Source organism: Lactuca sativa, chromosome 1 (genome assembly GCF_002870075.4).
Source record: "Lactuca sativa cultivar Salinas chromosome 1, Lsat_Salinas_v11, whole genome shotgun sequence".
In the NCBI taxonomy this organism is placed as follows: domain Eukaryota; kingdom Viridiplantae; phylum Streptophyta; class Magnoliopsida; order Asterales; family Asteraceae; genus Lactuca; species Lactuca sativa.
In genome coordinates this window covers 841,900-860,977 of record NC_056623.2, presented here as the reverse complement: position 1 = coordinate 860,977, position 19,078 = coordinate 841,900, and the positions used below count along the sequence as shown (strand labels likewise).

The window sequence follows — 19,078 nt, the reverse complement described above, 5'->3', positions numbered from 1 at the left end:
CACTTTATTTATACTTTAAGTATATATGATCATTTATGTCACTTTAGATGTTATACTTTACATAGCAAGTGAGCATTACACAAGGATTTACAATACGAACGAAACACACACTTTGAATAACTATAATAGGTATAGTTTACGAGGAAACCATGAACATTTACATACTAGAAAAACTATATCAAAGAGATACTTTCACATACAAGAACAATTGGACATTTTTATACGTAAATCTGTTTTATACTAAGTTTTGTGAGACGGTTCACGTACTTTCGAGTATGCATTATTAAGTCCTGTATTATATACCATAATCCCTTGTAGGGGGAGCGTGATATTTGTGTATAGATCTATATGGGATTGACAATCCCGCACCTGAGCTGTTAGCTACAGCTAGGCCGACAAGTCTGGGGTGACAAACGTCAGAACATTTCAACGCCTGAAGAACTTTGTTACAGGCAGTCTGAGTCATTAATATGGTTATAAAACTCACATGGAGTATTAGAAACACATTGGTTTACGGGGTTATCAAATGCCTTAGTGATTTTTATATTTACACAAATATATTATTTACGCATGAAAAACATCATTTTGTTATACTTTTGGAGATTTTAAACTACACACACACTTATGAACAAATATTGGATTTCTAAAGATAAACATACAAAACAGTCGAGTCTTGGTATAAGTCTACTTTTATACTAGTAGAAAATATCGGATTTTCTAGAAACTTTCAAACATGTACAAACCATTTTATTCAGTTTTATACAAATGTAGAACAATTTCAAACATTTTATTCATACTTATACGAACAATTACATTGATTAATTCCAAACGTTTTCTTCATACTTATACGAACAATTACATTGATTAATTCCAAACGTTTTCTTCATACTTATACGAACAATTACATTGATTAATTCCAAACGTTTTCTTCAAACTTATACGAACAATTACATTGATTAATTCCAAACGTTTTCTTCAAACTTATACGAATAATTACTTTGATTAATTTCAAACGTTTTCTTCATACTTATACGAACAATTACATTGATTAATTTCAAACATTTTCTTCATACTTATACAAACAATTACATTGAATAATTCCAAATGTTTTCTTCATACTTATACAAACGATGACATTAAATACTTATGAACTCACCAGCTTAAATGCTGACCTACACTTTCAAAAATAACTTGTATTCTCAGGTCACCAGTAGACAGGTACGATGACCAGGTTTTGCGAAGACGGAGCAGTCAAGACTCGTCTTTTATTTTGATTACTTGTTATAATGTTTTATTACTATGAAAGAACACACATGTATTAAACTATTACTGTTAATACAATGGACGATGTTGTTGCTTGTTTACTACTTTACATTTGTTGTGATACATTACATGACGTCCTCCGCCCTATAACGTTTCCGCCGTTCTTGGTTTTGGGGTGTGACAGTCTATCTCAGAATATGAGCCCCGGTATGAAACAACTGATGAGGAAATCATGGAAGTAGAAGCTTTTGAAGCAGAATATGAGTTTGATGAAAATGATATTGTGAGTAATGTAGTTCTTGGACTTCAAGCAATCAAGGAACAACCTGTCATTAAAAAAGTTCTCTCTGAAGAAAAAAAATGGTCCTCCGTCTGCTGGCCATCAAATCTGGCAGAAACATTTAAAAGGAGTCGAGAAATGGCTAAGTTAAAAATGAAGTTAACAACTGATGCTTTTCGAGCCACTCAGTCCATGCTTCCTCCGATTATTGCTCCAATGATCGTTCCCATTGATGAAGGTTCTCTTATCAGGAAACCTGATGAACTCCATGATGAGCCCTTGGTTCTTCCTCCATTCGAACTGATCATCACTCAAACTAGTCAACAAATCATCTCCTCTATTTCCTCTCAAATTGATCATGTCAAAGACAAATGGAAAAAGATTGCGCTTAGTTCAGACAGCCCAGTGAAGTTGCCGAAAAAGTCTGAGGGTTGGTCTAAAGAACAGATGCAACAAGATCTTGAAGAAAGCATTTAGATTTAAACGTTGAAAGATAGTCCCAATCCAATGCTAGGCATTTCTCCTTTCTTTCGAGAATGAATTCTTCATGATATAAATTTCAAGCCTTTCATGAGTTTTGCTATTCCGAAAAATGACTCGGACTAACTCGGCTTACCATTCTCTCCCCACAGACGCTTCTATGTAAAGTTCTCGCCACTTTATCCATTTGACGATCCTCAAATCATTATTTGAACCGAACGAGAGAGATGGAGAGCCTTTTATTCTACAAACGCACGACCTCAAAAGGAAGTGTGGTCTTAAAAAATAATTACCAAGTTTGTTGGATATGGTAAAAAGGTTCAAAGCAAATTTGATCTCGACTGTCTTTTCTACAGATACTATGTATCTCGGAACAAGGAATCCACCATTACAATCACTTATGTGGACATTCCTTCAATTAATCCCAACGACATTCTCACCATTGATGCTCACCTCAAAGATCGACAATCAAATGAATCTAGCATCGGAGCTTTCCACACTACTATATGCTTCCTAAAGGACTACATTGCTGAATATTGTAGATCCGATGTGGAATTTGCTCAATTGTTCAGAACATAAAATTTACTGACAAAATTTGGCACTAAGCTTCCTGAAGCACAAATCTTAGCCGAAGGTCCAACGAAGAACATGAACTCGGATTTGTCTATCTGAAGAAAACGACAAATCAAAAAGATTTTTTTCCGAGTTCTTGAAAAAGATCTTGTGCCAACCAAGATTCTTCAAAAGTTCATCACTGATGTTGCCAAGAGTGATTCTCCTGAACACATTAAGAAAAAATTTATTGAACATCTCCAATGGTACATTGAGGTCCGAAGCTAGCTCCAGACTCCAGAGTGCTTACTTGTTTATCTTCGATGAAGCCAAGTAAAGAGAAAGTGATTGCAAAGGTCACTTTGGAGGAGATTGTTGGAACATGGAAAAATGATGCTTATGCAATCCGAGATGCAACTATCCTAGATCAAGATTGATTCCGAAGTGAAGACCTGTATGAGATCTATTTTTGTTTAGAAGTATTTTGAGTCTGTAACGCATTAATTGTATCAAGTACTCTTTTGGATTGTTCTGGTTGTTTTCTAGTATTGTACAAGAGACAAGATTAACAACAACAACCGTGTCAATATGTTGATCTTCAGCTGTCTCTCAGTCCATGCGTACTTTATCTGATTTGTCTTTTAGTAACTCCTTGACTATTTAAGGAGTTGTCATCCTTTGTATCGAAATAAAGAAGTGTGCACCTTTTTCAATTTATCAAATCAAAGAATTATTCAGTCAATCATCATCTCTTACATTCTTCTTATTCTTGTTGCTTTACATTGTTCATACTTATAATTAATCTATATTGAGCACTTTGTTGAGTTTATTTATTCTGAGACAAGACTGATTATCAGACTTGACTGTAACCATAAACAATCATTGATCTTAAGTTAATTCAAGGTTTGAGTTTTCAAACCTTATCCGTGCAAATCATAGCACTCACAAGACTGTCACAACTTCTTTGCAAAACACGTAATATAAAAGTAAAGGACCCTCCCTCTATCCCAACATGAATATCTAACTACTTACCAAAACATGTCTTCGGAACATAGTCTTGTGTGGTGGTTGGTACCTGAGTCTCGCAAGAATATCCATAGCAATGGCGGGTTTGCAAGATAGTGTGAGAAGCATCAAAAAGCTAGTCATACTGAAAAAAAAAACAAAAAAGTACTTTTATGCTAATTCAGGAGTGTGAAGGATTGTTCTGTGCATTCCAGACTTGTTCTTTATGTTCCAAAATGAATCTTCACATTCCGAACATTCCATACATGTTTGGGATCACTTTTGTGTGCACCGGAATTAGGGATGAGCATCGGAACCGGGTACCTGCTTTTGGAACCGGAACCGCATTGGAACTGCCGGTTTTGGAACCAGAACCGCCTTAGGCGGTAGGCGGTTCCGGTTTTGGTTCCAAAAGTTATGGAACCGCCTTATGCGGTTCCGGTTCCGGTTCTCATTTTTTCGGAACCGCTACCCGCTGGGTACCCGCCGGAACCGGTTTATATATATATATATATATATGTGTGTGTGTGTGTGTGTGTGTGTTACTTAGACCGATTTAGAATATATTGGTATGATTTTGTCCGTCTTTGGTCTGAATTGATTTGATTTGGATCGAACTAAATTATGGTTTTATCGAAAAAAGTTAACAAAATTAATGTAACCGGGTTACCCACTCCCGGAACCGGAACCGCCGGTTCCGGGACTGGTTCCAAACATTTAAGAACCGCCTAAAGCGGTTCCGGTTCCGGTTCTAACTTTCTAGGAACCGCTGGTTCCGGTTCCGGTTCTCGACAAATGAGGCGGGTACCCGCTTATGCTCATCCCTAACCGGAATACCAAATTTCGATGTAGAGTAACGTAAGACACTAACTAAATGAGTTTTGGATGGTCCTAACAGTAAATAACATATCCACGACCCGTGACTTGATCTTCATGTTCAGACAAGTTGTTTGCGTCAACAAAATAAATATTTTACATCAATAATCTTATGTTTTTATTTTTGTATGTTCTCTTTTCCGCGTTTCCAGTAATAATATATATACAATCGTCCAAATTAAACATCTCCAAAACGAAAGAAATATATATACAATCGTCCCACGGTCTAGGCTCGTATATAAATGGGCTAGGTCAATTTCTCTCGCAACGCCACTATTGAGTATTGAGTATACCATCCAACGGCTAATTGTATCCTTAAATCAAACCTCCTTGGGGTTGGGGTGTTCGCGACTACTAGGATTGAATACGCAGTTCACTCGGATTAGGGCTTATTAGCTCCGTTCTCTGTTTTCTTGCTTATGCGCAACAATGGATAACAATCCTCAGAATTCCGGTGCACAGGTAATCTTGATTTTGAGTATGTTATCTATTTGATTTTGCCAGAAACTACTTGACTAAACCCTAAATTGTATCTTTAATTATATTTCGCTCTGGACTGTGGTTCTTCATTATTGGAGGTGTAACCACACACAGAACCGCCTTTTTGGGTTTTATGTTCAGGAAGGGTGTGGGAACGTGTGGATCGGAGTTAACAGAAGTTAGTTTTTATTGGTTGAATGTTCTTCAGTAATCTAAAGATAGTAAAGTTCAAATTTTGAGTTGCATAATACAACATAATGTAAATAAATGATCATTCATATAAATAAGAATGTTTTCTTTACAAATAGATTAGGTACAGACTCATACGTTACCAAGAAGATAAGCAAGCATTAGTGTTTGTGTTATGCATACTGTCAAGGTTTAAACCTTTGTTGAATTGGATTAGGCTACAAGCTACCCTGAAGCTGTAAGACTGAAGTGATCCCCAATATGAGTTGCTCATTATTAGGTTTGAATCATGACAGAACAGTTCAAATCAATAATGAATCAGAATATTCTTCGAATTTTCATCATAATTAAATCATCTCCTACATAAGGCCACAGTACCACACAAATATGTAATTTACCCATTACCAAATTTGTTTCAATCAGGAGTTCAATGTGGGTTTCTCAGTTCATCCCCATGGTGGCTGTTATCAACAATCTTCTCTTCTTATCTTCATTTCTTATCTTCTTGTGACACTGATAGGTCCCCTTTGATCTCTTCCTACTCGATTTTTGGATGGTCTTTTCTTTCGTTGTTGGACTAATTAAACCTGTAAAAATCCAATGTATTAAAGAAAATACATATTAGAAGCATCAAAGGCGTAAAAGGGACACTGTAAATCATATCCTCAAAGGAACCTTGGTGGAATGCTCATCACTATTGTCATTTGAGAAAATTTAACAAGTTATATGTGTGCTTACATTTAATCTTTCCGTATGTTACTGGAATTGGAATGCAATAATAATATAGTGTTTACTCACTCATAAATGTATATTATCTTGTAGTCTCTGCGGCCACCTGCAATCGGATCCATTGGCTCTCAAAGTTTTGGAACAAACTTTTCAATACAAGTATGCATGGCTTCTTCATCCCTGTTTTGGTGATGCTTTTATGTTGCATAGAGATAGTGATTTTAATATGTTGGTGCAGTTCCGGCCTGTGGTTCCATCACAGCAAGGACAGGCACATGCGTTCATGCAGTCAGGTTCAGGCAGCCAGCAATATCGTCCTCAGTTTTCTCAACCAAGACCAGGTCAGCCTCCCTCATCACAAGCAATGCCAATGTCTTCTTATATGCAGCAGCAGCCAAACATGCCAATGTCTTCTTCTTCTTCTTCTTCTTCTTCTTCATACACTGTAAGGCCCAACCCCCCTTTCTCAGATCATGTGTTTAAGCATCAGAAATCAGAATCTATTTTATAATTGTTTTCTTGTCTCAGTTCACTGCCCCGTCGTTTGGGACAAATGTCTCTTCTCAGTTTCAGATGCAGACACCTGTTGGCGGACAACCTTGGCCGTCTTCTGGAAATCAAGGTCCACTAGCTGTTGCACCAATGCCACAAACTGGACATCAGCCCACAAATCAGGTATATCTTTATTACTATTCGTTTTCTGGCTCTGGCTGCTTCTTTTTTGGAATTATCCATGTGTAGTGTAACTTATGTTATACTTATTCATTTCAACTTTTGTTCATTCTTATAGCAGGCATTGAATGTTCTACATTCTTCTAGTCAAGAGGCATCATCAGATTGGCAAGAGTATACAGCTGGTGATGGAAGAAGGTACCTGTTTCATTTTTTTTTTCTACTTCAGACTCCATGTAATTTCTGTGTGGCACTGCTTCTTAATTTCCATCTCAAAGAATGATTTTTTTTTTTTTTTTTTTTTTTTTTTTTTTTACATATCTTTGCAGATATTATTACAATAAGAATACAAAGCAATCTTCTTGGGAGAAGCCTTTGGAGTTGATGACACCTCTGGAGGTAGGTTATGACGCTGATCAGCTCAATTCAATGATATCTTTGTTGCTGTATCTTAATGGACATGTTCACATGTCATTGATATCTTTGTTGTAGAGGGCCGATGCCTCCACGGTTTGGAAAGAGTTCACAACTGCAGAGGGTAAAAAGTATGGATAAATAATCATGATAGAAATTTTCAAACCATCCCGTTTTTTCATCTCTAATGTACTTAACTTAATACATATGCAGATATTATTACAATAAGGATACAAAGCAGTCTAAATGGACGATACCTGAGGAATTAAAGGTCTCGGCTATTATTACTTAAAACTCTGCTGATAATTGATATTCTTACTCTCTATCAGGACATAAAGCAAAAAGTTTGCCTCTGCTCTAAGATCTTGTTTGTACATGTTCAGTTGGCCCGTGAGCAGGCCGAGAAAGAAGCTTCTAGAAGTAGTCAAACTGAGATGGTGACTAATCCGAATGCTCCAGCCATTTCAACACCTTCTGCACTTGATCAATCTTCAGTTAATGACATTTCTTCAACAATACCCAGGGTGGCTTCAAGCCCTGCCCCCCATAATGTGGGATCTGAGTCATCATCTGTTGCAATCCCTCTTAATCCAGCAGTAGTTGCTGCTTCTATGATTCCTCCCAACTTACATTCTTCTCCAATGTAATTGTTTTTGATCCCTCCCCCTCCCCCTAACATTAGTATGCTGTGGTTTTGTATAATGTTGAAAAATGTAAAATTTCAGGAAGATGGAGGATTCATCTTCACATGGTGTTCCAAAAACCTTAGATGGAGTATCAACGCATGACACTGAGGTATGAGTTGTTAATGTCATCTTTGCCCCTTTTTCCTGCCTAATTTGAGAAATAAAAACAACTTAAATTTGTTTATTTAGGAAGCCAAGAAGGGCATGGCAGTTGCTGGAAAAGTGAACACGACACAAATAGAGGAGAAAGTTGTGGATGATGAACCCTTTATCTATGCGAGTAAGCAGGTATGATGCTAAAATATATTCATGTGGTAGATCCTGCTTGTTTGGATCTTTTACCAATTCTTGTCTTTTTTAGGAGGCAAAAGTTGCATTTAAAGCTTTATTGGAGGATGCAAATGTTGAGGCTGATTGGAACTGGGAGCAGGTATCGTTGCTAGTGGCCTGTACCTTATTTTATTTTATTTTATTTGTTTGTTATTGATGATTAAAGTGGCATATCAGGCAATGAGAGTGATCATAAATGATAAAAGATATGGTGCATTAAAAACACTTGGTGAACGGAAGCAGGCATTCAATGAGGTAATTAAAACCTTTTTTCATTGGTATGTATATTCACGTTGTATGGCTATCTGATATTGATTTATTTTCTTCGTAGTATCTGATGCAAAGAAAGAAATTGGAGGCTGAGGAGAGGCGCTTGAGGCAAAGAAAAGCAAAAGAAGAGTTCACAAAGATGTTAGAAGTATGTTGCTTTAATCTCTCTCTCTCTCTCTCTCTCTCTCTCTTTTGTTTTTGTCGAGGTTATGGTGTTTTTATCCATCCAGCTGATCACTCTTTTTCAGGAGTCCAAGGAATTGACATCATCCATGAGATGGAGGTATTGTTGAACAATTTTGATATATCATATGCTTTTGTTTTGGTTCATACATTACATACATGTTAAGATTTTGTAGTTGCACGATTTGTATGTAATCCAGCAAAGCCATGGCAATGTTTGAAGATGACGAGCGATATAAGGCTGTAGATCGACCTTCTGACAGAGAAGATCTTTTCCAAAACTACTTGGTTGATCTGCAGAAGAAAGTAAGTTGTGCTTATGATCTATCTGATAATGAACACACACTTTATCCATATTCCTGTGTTTAAAAAAAAAAAAAATCAGGAAAGAGCAAAAGCTCAAGAGGAGCAACGGCAGTACAGATCAGAGTACAAGCAGTTTTTGGAGACTTGTGGGTTGATTAAGGTGAGGCTCCATCTGATAATTTACAATTGTTTATTTGGATATTAATTAACACTGTATCATGTGTTGTAACCAACCAGGTGGATACTCAGTGGCGGAAAGTTCAAGATCGTTTGGAAGATGATGAAAGATGTTCGCGCCTTGATAAGATTGATCGCTTGGAGATTTTCCAAGTATGTATTGTTTTGTATGCTAATGCTAAACTAGTTGATAGGAATTAGTTGATATTGTTTTTGTGGTGTCAGGAATATATCCGTGACCTGGAGAAGGAAGAAGACGAACAGAGGAAAATAAAAAAGGTAGTATTACTATTACTATTCTTGTTGTTGAAAAGGTGCCGGATTCATTTCAGTTGTTCATTTCTTGAAGGAACATATAAAAAGGGTGGAGCGTAAAAACCGTGATGAGTTTCGCAAGATGATGGAAGAGGATGTAAATTCGGGTACACTTACGGCTAAAACTCAATGGCGCGATTACTGTCAGAAGGTATGGATGGTATTAGTATACTAGTTTTTTTTTTTTTTTTTTTTTTTTTTTTTTTTTTTTTTTTGAAATATGAAAAAGTGTTTTAATTTTTTGACAGGTGAAGGAGTCTGTAGCTTATCAGGCTGTTGCTTCAAATACCTCTGGCTCAACTCCAAAAGATTTGTTTGAGGATGTTGCTGAAGAGTTGGAGAAGAAGGTATTATTTCCTAATGATAAAAAAAAAAAAATCCCCCCAACTTCTCTCTAAATGTTCCGTTTTGGTTTAATTGACAGTACCACGACGATAAAACTCGTGTGAAAGATGCTATGAAATTGAAAAAGGTAGGATTCATCATATATATAGATTTATAGTTTTATTGTTGTTATGTATCTATCTGGCTCTTCCTAGGTGAGTGTTGTGCCAACATGGACATTTGAAGATTTCAAGGCTGCTATTGAGGATGACATCATCTCGTCTTTATCAGATATTAATCTGCAGGTATGCAATTGCCAGTAGTTTAAATTCAAGTAACAGTCCTTTATCTTATGGATTCTTTCTTTATGATTGTAACATTGACTGGATCTTCATCTGTCTCTACGGTTATATAAAGTAAAGTTGTATTTATTTGCTTGCATGTCTAGTATTAGTATCATCTTTTGAGATTCGGTTTGAAGCTTGTATACATTCATTCATTTAGTGGAATCTAGCAAACTAGTTTTGGGTGGTAGATGATAAAATTTATTTCAGTTCAGTTCAGTTCAGTTCAGTTTTGGTTGGTAATGTGTTGAAGAAGCTGTTTTGAATTGGTTGTATTGTATGGTATGATAAGTCAAATATTTGTTGAGAGAGAGGTTTAATGAAACCTGAAAGTGAGTTAGATAGGGTGGGTTGCTGGACTGTTGAAAGCAAATCTGAGGTGGTGCTGTTGACATGTCGAGTGATTTAATAATATTAAGCATTTTGATGAAATATGTGTGTGTGTGTGTTCAGCTGGTGTATGAAGATGTAGTTGAGAGGGCCAAGGAGAAAGAGGAGAAGGAAGCCAAAAAGCGTCAGCGTCTTACCAAAGAATTCACTGACTTATTGTACGACATCAAGGTACTTATCGTATCAACTTTTATATTTTTTAATTAAACAAAACAAGTAAAGCATCTGGAACTTGATCCACTCCTCAGGATATAACTGCATCATCTACGTGGGAGGAGTGCCAGCCACTGTTTGAGGAAACCTCCGAATACAGGTATGATGATTGTTGGAGGAAATCACTTTTTTTTTAAAAAAAAAAATAAAAAAATGATTATTGTTTGTTAATTTTATGGGAATTAGAGGTATTGGTGATGAGGGGGTTGCTCGTGAGGCCTTTGAGGAATACGTGGCTCGTTTGGTTGATAAGGCAAAAGAGAGGGAACGCAAACGGGAGGAGGACAAGGTAGTGCTTCCTTGTTGTTTTCCCACCTTTGTTTGTGATTGTGATCATCATCATCATCATCATAAATTAATAATAAAAAGCAAGCATGTGTGTGTGTGTGTGTGTTTAGGTGAGAAAGGAGGAAAAGGAGAGGAGGAAGGAGAAAGAACGGAGAGAGAAAGAGAAGGAGAAAGAAAAGAGATTGAAGAAGGATAAGGATGATTCAGATAGTGAGAATTTGGATATGATGATGGAGATTACTACCACCACCACCAAAGAGGATAAGAAAAGAGACAAAAAACATCGCAAAAGGCATCACCACCAGCAGCAGCAGCAGGATGATAATGATGATGATGCCACTTCTGATAAGGACGAAAGGGAGGACTTGGACTCCTCCTCCAAGAAGTCATCATCGCGTAGACATGGCAAAAAATCAAGAAAGGTACCTCACATCTCTCTCTCTTACTCTCTCTGTTGTATACAAAGTAAAATCTTTTTTTTTTTTTTTTTTTTTTTTTTTTTAATGGCATGGCAAATTGGCAATTGTGTGTATTGCAGCATGCATCCGCATATTCACCTGAATCGGATAGCAGGGATAGTGAAAGCAAGCATAAAAAACAGAAAAGAGATTCCCGTAAAAATGGCAATGGTGGTGGTGAGGAGCTTGAAGATGGGGAACTCGGTGCGGGTGAGGATGGGGAAATCCAGTAGTCCACTGTCATGTTGTGTGAGGACTTGTACTTTATTGGATTGGGTAGCAGAGTTAGTAGCTTTATTTTATATTTACTGTCTTGTCATTTAGAATGAATTGATTCTCTTTTTTATTAATTTTTACCATGTCTTTTTTCATATTACACACACCCACCTCTTACCAGTTACCAATGTATGTATTATATTACTTTTGTATCCGAGATGAAAGAAAGGGAAAGGGTACAATACAATATATATATATATATATATATATATATATATATATATATATATATATATATATATATATATATATATATATATATATATATATATATAACCAGTTCTCTTGTCTTGTGACCAATCCTCTAGTTATATAGGCCTATAGGGTTATATATGATGAGTGTTCAACAGGTTTTACCATATCCTCCTCAACTCAAACTCTCACAGTCTCACTCTTACCGTAGTAGTATGTATATCTACCACCATCCACTCCAGAATCCAGATCAATGAATGTGAATGTACTTACTGTTGGAATCAATCAGGTTCATCTTTTTGATGGATGTGATGTAACTAGTTAGTTTGACACCTTGACGAGATGGATAAATATGTTATGATCCTCCTTGCTTTGCACATTGTAATGTTTTTCAAGCTCCATGATCATCATGATGGACTGAGATTGATAAAATAGTCCTTGTTTTAGGATCGGTTAAGTTAAGCTAAGTTCAGACAGTAATGTTAGACGTGAAATATGTAATCATCAAGATATGAAACACAGCAATATTAATTAAATAAAACAGAATAAAGAACTATGTTGTTGCTATGTTTGCAAGACAATAGTCAAGTGTGAACAACAGTAGTTTGATAAACAAACATTTTGTATTTCTTTAAAGTGATGAAGACAATACATCTATTTATAGTACAAGATACATGTGTACTACAATATTAGAACATGCTTGGTATGGTGGGTAATGAACTCAACCAATACCCTTTTAAATAAACAATCATTAAAGTATAATTGTTGTGCTGGAGAACACCGTAGTTTAATCTTCATGTCTTTTGGGTTTATTCTTCTTCGCTTAACAAAAATTTCATCATCCGAGGGTCACATCCATAATGCTTTTCGTTCTTTTACCTCCTTTGCTGATCAACTGTTGAACTACGAGGGTCACTTCAAAAATTAGGATCAACATTCTCCCCTTATATGACCTTTGCAGCGACGATCTCAACAACATTTTCCAACAAACTTAAAGACGAATCACCAAAATTTCCTTAGACCAAAAGTCAGCTGATTCATTCAATCATAATTTCTTTGAGCTCCAGGGAGGCATATTTAGATCTTAGCACTGTATCTACAACTCCTTCAAGATAAACATTTGAGTATCGGTGACTTAACCTCATAAACTTCTACTGTCACACCCCAAAACCAAGAACGGCGGAAACGTTCTGGGGCGGAGGACGTCATGTACAATATCACAACAATGAAAAGTAGTAAACAAGCAACAACATCATCCATTGCATTAATAATAGAGTTATTATACAAGTATGTTCTATCAAATTTTGATAAACACTAAAGCATAAATCAAAATGAAAGATGAGTCTTGAACAAGCTCCATCTTCCTTTCTCCTTGCATCGGTACCTGTCTATGATGACCTGAGGATACAAGTAATTTTGAAAGCGAGTATCAGCTTTGAAGCTGGTGAGATCATAAGTATTTAGTGTCTTAATTTGTATGTAAGAATTTATAAGTAAGAATTTGTATGTAAGAATTTGTATATGAACTGTAAGTATGAAAATGTTTGTAAAACAACTGTAAACGTTTGAAAAACCCTAGGAATCCCTATGATTCCTACTATTATAACTGGGAGTCTTCTACCAAGACTTAACTGATTCTCTATGTAGTTTTCTACCAAGACTTAACTGTTCCATATGTTCGTCTCTTGTAAAAGTGTGTAATTTTTCCCAAGTGTAACTATCATTATCAAAATATAGTTTTTACATTTATAGTTTAAGTGAAAAGATCACTAAATATATGTACAAGGAAAATTAATGTAGTACTAAAACGTAGCGCTATAAGAACTACTGCTGTACTAATTACCTTAAACCGGATTTATATTAAGGCATTATGTGATAAATTGCACCATACTATCGACTAGTAACAATGACATACGAATGGTCGTAATAACGGAATGACGTTTGACACCCGCAGACCTGCTGGTCCGGCTGTAGCTAGCAGCAAGGTGTAGGATTGTCAATCCAATATAGATCTATACGCAAACTCACGCTCTCCCTCCAAGAGACTCTGGCTACAACTCAGGTCATGACATTTAAGTTATGCTCCGATTTAAATCACAATAATTAACGTATTCTTGTATATGTAATGTAATGAACTGTTCTAGCTGTAATGTACATGCTCTCTACCTAGCAAGTATAGTAATGTAATCATTCTAGTATAGTTGTATATGTTCTCTTCCTAGTATAGTTGTATATGTAATGTACTGTAATGTTCTAGAAAGTATTGACTCATGAATGAACTGACTCATTGTATGATATCGCGTTCTAGTAATTGTTCTAGTATCTTCCTAAACTACCCATATGGTAGTTTACTAGTAATCTAACTGGTACGTATGAACATAGATGTATACCCTTGCTACCCAAGGGCATGGGATGAACTGGAAGGACCTTTTATGACTATGTATGTACACATGATATATAACTAATATTTAAACGACATTCGGACGAGTACCCGATATCCCACCAGACCACATCTCAAGCGGAAAGGAAATAGGGTGGATAGCCTTCCTAAGTCTTTTAAACATTTCTTATATAACTATACATATAGAGGCATGCAATTTATAATATAAAAGCATAAATAAGTTTTGTAAAACATTTGAAACATAATTATTATTTTAAGAAAAGATCGACTTGATGTCAACCTATAAAACAATTTGTAGGCATGGGTTTGATAAAACAGTTTAGTATAAAGAAACATTTGTTTGAAACACAATTGTAAATAAGTTTGAAATGTGATATACAGAGTAAAATATACAGTGTAATAAGGAGTTTAAAACATATAAAATGTTTATAAAAATCATTTGGAGGAAATTGTTTGGTAAAACGGCTAATGAGTAGCCAAATCATTTGAATGCTGTATATTAATCACATGTGATTGATGTAATAACTAGCATATTTCTACTTATTAATCACATGTGATTGATATAATAAGTAGCATGATTCTACTTGTATCCCCCCATAAAACATTTAAAAATAGTTTAAAACATTAGTTAAGGGGTATGAACTCACCTGCAGTAAGTGACTGGAATTGAACGGACTGTTATCGTAAGGAAGGATCGGGTAAGTGCTTGGTGTCAAGTGAAGACTTTAAACACACACAATGATCCTAATTACATATGAAGACATATGTATATAAATAATTAGTGATTAAAAACACTAATTATACAAGTATAAACATTTAAACGCGAGGAATACACTTTTGGTCAAGTGCTAGGAGGCTAATGGGTTGCAACAAAGGAGTGCAATACCTCAAATAGGAGTTTAAGGTCTAATGACCATGTTCTTTGGAGTTTACGGCCCAAGGGAGTACACTCCTGGCCGTAAACTCTCAACCAAGTCCCTAAATGGTGTCTACCAATTATACAACTCATGTGGTGAATTGTTTCAAGGCTATAACAAGTGTTTGGGTGCCATATTAACTCCTTTGGGGAGTTTACGGCCCAGAGACCATATTCCCTTGGAGTTTACGACCGTAAACTCCCTTGGGAGGGTTTTTATGGTGTTTTCAAGTCTCAAACATTTCTAGGTAATGATCTATGTTGGGTTCTAGGCATAAGGAAGGAGTTAGGGTGTCATTTGACCCCTTTATAGGTGTTTACGGCCCAAGAACTACTCTTGGCCGTAAACTCCTCAATACTTGTGATTCCTTATGTTTTCTAGGCTATAAACACTTTAAAGTACTTGTCCTAATTTAAGCCTAAGCCTTAGGAAGTGTTTGTGGCATCAAAACACCCCTATTTAGAGTTTTCGGCCCATGAACCAAATGTCCATGTGTTTACGGCCGTGAACACCCCTAGGTGTTGGTATTTTGATTGTTTTGGGTATTAGACACATCAAGGTAATGTGCTAGGCTAGTCTCTTGGCTAAATGAAGGCTTTTAGGGCATTTTGGGCACTTAACATGGAGTTCACGGCCCAAGAAGCTCCTTGGCCGTGAACTCACTTTCTTCGGTGTTTTGAAATGATTTTGGTGTCATAAATATGAAATGAAGGCTTCTAGTTCGAGTTTTATAGCTTTGAGGGTCATTGGAACCCTTTAGGACCTTAAAATGGACTTTACTCCCCAAGTGTTCTTGGGCGGTAAACTCCCAAATCTTGGGTTATTAATCCGATTTTGATGTTTTCTAGTCATATACACACTAGCATACAAGTCTAAAGTAGTTACAATTCACGGGGAAAGGACTAGGTAGCATTTAAGCCACTTTTTGGAGTTTACTCCCCAAGAACGTTCTTGGGCGGTAAACTCCCGAATCTTGCAGATTTGCTATGTAATTGGCGTTTCTAAACACAATCTAAGCTATATAAAATAACTAGATCGAAGTACTCACAATTTGGGATAAAAACCCGAAGATCTGTGAGAGAGAATTTTGGCTTTTCTCTAATTGGAAGTCAACTAATGAACCAATTTGGTTCAGAATTCTATTTATAGTCCTGAGATATTTTTGGCAGAAAATATTTTTATTCCTGGAATGAATTCTAATGTCCGAGAGTATTGGAATAACAGTGTTGCTCAAAACCCTAGTGCATCCACTCTCCTAATATCTCCTTAAGTGTAAAATCCTGAAAACTGCCAAACTTATACTCGAAATCTGAGTTTTCACTGTAACTGTTCTACTTCTATTGGCTTCAAACGGTTTGTTCAGAATGGAAATTTCGGGTTGTCACATCTACTCCCCTTTCTTCCATTCTCTACAAATCAAACATATAAAACGTTATTAATAGCAACACACTTCATGTCTTGGATTCCTTCCATGAAAGTGTTGAAGGGTTTAATGGTTGCTCTTAGACAATATGGCAAAGGTTTCCATCAATTAATGTAAAGTCTAAGACCAATGAATCTATAAACTCTAAGAGCATTGGGTAGGGATTCAATGTTATAACACCCAAAATTGCCACATCACATGCCAACACAACAATAACTAGAAGTAGGGGTGGTGTGGATATGTTATAACATGTGAAGAGGTAAAGAGAGAAGAAGTGAAACATCCCAAAATTTAAGACCAAAAATTTCTTTTTAATAAAACATAACTTTAAACAAGACATCATTCCAAAACATAATCTGAGTATAAGTTTTCAAAACACATGTTTATTATCAGAGTAAACATTCCCAGGCTGACTGCTCTATGGTGTGTGCCATGCGATCACCTCGAGCTCCTCCCTCCGCTACCGGAAGTACCTGAAAGCAAAACTGAAAACTATAAGCACAAAGCTTAGTGAGTTCCCCACCTTACCACATACCACGCAAAATCACATACTGCACATACTGGGCCACGCCCGCTATCCTGGGCCTCGCCCTTCTACTTCGGGCCTCGCCCGCTATAACGGCCCCGCCGCTCCAGGCCCCGCCTGGCTTCGAGCCCCGCTCGGATACAGATCTGTTTCACTTAGGCCTCGCCTGTCACAGGGCCTCGCCCACTAACATATAATAGCACATAAACATATCACATAACATTACATAAGCTAAACATATACTAACAACTCTTGCTCTAAGGCCTCGCCTATCTCTGGGCCCCGCCCGAGTCCTGCTACTGATGAGTCATGGAACCTCGTCCATACTCCTGCTGATAGTGAGGTTCGGGCCCAACCCACCCTCACTCCTTTCCTAACTTGGGCCTCGCCCCTGCTCTGCTGCTACCGAGATGTGGAACACCATCCACACTCTGCTATTGGTGAGATACGGGACCTCGCCCTCACTCACCTCCCTACCAGGCACATACAAGTATCACACAGACAACAAGTATAAACTATCATATAAACCGCTCCTTGGGCACCCGCCCTCTGTCATTGGACCTCGTCCCAATATCATACTAGCATACTGTGCCTAGGGCTAACCCCCGGGTCTTCTACTCATAACTACATGGGCCGACATTGTGGCCGTAGACCCATTCATACAAAGGGAAACTCACCTGATACCGCTGAACTGCTGCTGCTAACCCCTTTTGACCGCTACCTGACCGCTAACTCCGAACTGCTGCTCCGCTAGCTCCCCGAGCTACCAATAACAACCCAACACTTAGTCTAACTGACCTCCAAAGGTCAACCAAGTCAACTCTGGTCAAAGTCAATGTCCTGGTCAAGGTCAACCTTCCAGGTCAACCCTACTCGCCGAGTCACCTTACTAACTCGCCGAGTTCATAAATCCAGAGTCCTTCCACTCGCGACTCTACTCGCCGAGTCAACCCCTGACTCGCCGAGTTTACTGATTCCCGATTCCTGTCCTGTCCAACTCACTGAGTCCTGGCTCGACTCGCTGACTCGAGTCTTAACTCGAAGGGTTTGGGACCACTCGATCTGTCTCGCCGAGTCTAAGAACAGACTCGCCGAGCACACGACAATCTTCATCCAACTTGCCGAGTTCATGCCTATCTTCATCCGACTCGACGAGCTGTTCATCCCACTCGTCGAGTTCCTTCTCATCTTCAAGCTACTCGCCGAGTCCACTCGAAGGACTCGTCGAGTCCACTAAGATCCACTTACATGCAGAGGACTTCCGAGTCATGCATGAGCTCCAAACTGTAGATCTACCCTCCCCAAGCCTATTTCCCACGTAAAGTTGCAAACTTTACGTGTAGAGAGGGAGATCTAGGCAAAATACACCCATAGCTAGGGTTTAGGACCAAGAGGCTCCAATTTCCACCCAATGGCTGATACTTTATGGGATTCCATTCCAACACAAGCATGGATCTGAGGTAGCAACCTCAGATCTGGACTTCAAACTCGAGATTGACCTTAAACATGGCTTAAAAGCCCCAAACTCATATCCAAGGAAGATCCAAAGGAGGGAAACGAATTGATACCTTCCAATGCTCTGAAATGCTTCCCAAACTTCAGATCCAAAGCCACTCCCTGATGCTTCAAAGATTCCCACTCCTTCTTTTTCCTTAAAACCACTCAAAATGGCTAAAAGCTTGAATGAACACAATGGGGGCTTAAGGTGCGGCGTTCTGGGTGTGAGAGGCTGTAAAGGAGCCCTAGGAAGAAGATTGAGACGTTTAAATAGGTTCCAAGCCCCGGATTTAGGGTTTTCCTCGCACAGACCAGACTCGCCGAGTCCACTTGGCCGACTCGTCGAGTTGGTCACTTTCTTATCGACCCGGATCCCGCTCCGACTCGCCGAGTCCTTCCTTTGACTCGTCGAGTCCCTCTTAAATTTAGGGTTTCCTTTACTTTCTTGGCTTTCAAAATCCTGGGTGTTACAACTCTCCCCCACCTAAACTGAACTTCGTCCTCGAAGTTTACCATGGCCCACCGCCTACGGTCTGCCTCCAATACCCAACACCAGCCGCCTACCTGCGCTGGTCTTCCACCAATACTGCACTGAACCCGCAGAGGTTCTCCACTTCTTTCC

General features: G+C 37.9%; 1 protein-coding gene across 4 annotated transcripts; it reads left to right on the top strand.

The window, feature by feature from the left end:
- The first annotated feature begins 4,657 nt into the window (after window positions 1–4,657).
- LOC111894694 (pre-mRNA-processing protein 40A) lies at window positions 4,658–11,654 on the top strand. Of its 4 annotated transcripts, none has more exons than XM_042901940.2 (28): window positions 4,658–4,918; window positions 5,948–6,013; window positions 6,093–6,299; window positions 6,422–6,529; window positions 6,648–6,724; window positions 6,856–6,925; window positions 7,019–7,071; window positions 7,154–7,211; window positions 7,324–7,583; window positions 7,666–7,735; window positions 7,816–7,914; window positions 7,988–8,056; window positions 8,134–8,211; window positions 8,288–8,374; window positions 8,475–8,509; window positions 8,610–8,715; window positions 8,795–8,875; window positions 8,953–9,045; window positions 9,118–9,171; window positions 9,242–9,358; window positions 9,456–9,554; window positions 9,632–9,679; window positions 9,747–9,836; window positions 10,329–10,436; window positions 10,514–10,578; window positions 10,665–10,767; window positions 10,877–11,188; window positions 11,305–11,654. In XM_042901940.2, exons 1-28 carry the CDS (start codon window positions 4,886–4,888, stop codon window positions 11,455–11,457), a joined length of 2,799 nt encoding a protein of 932 aa, XP_042757874.1. In that variant the 5' UTR covers window positions 4,658–4,885; the 3' UTR covers window positions 11,458–11,654. The 4 variants fall into 4 exon arrangements, with proteins under 4 accessions (XP_042757874.1, XP_023746548.1, XP_023746547.1 ...); XM_023890780.3 differs by having other exon boundaries at window positions 6,645–6,724; XM_023890779.3 differs by having other exon boundaries at window positions 6,383–6,529.
- Window positions 11,655–19,078: the final 7,424 nt, after the last annotated feature.

Bases quoted from the DNA above. Each gene is read 5' to 3' on its own strand.
- LOC111894694 (XM_023890778.3), top strand. From the start codon at position 4,886: ATGGATAACAATCCTCAGAATTCCGGTGCACAG. The intron at 6,014-6,092 runs GTATGCATGGCT...ATGTTGGTGCAG, and splicing joins GAACAAACTTTTCAATACAA to TTCCGGCCTGTGGTTCCATC. The intron at 10,437-10,513 runs GTACTTATCGTA...TCCACTCCTCAG, and splicing joins ACTTATTGTACGACATCAAG to GATATAACTGCATCATCTAC.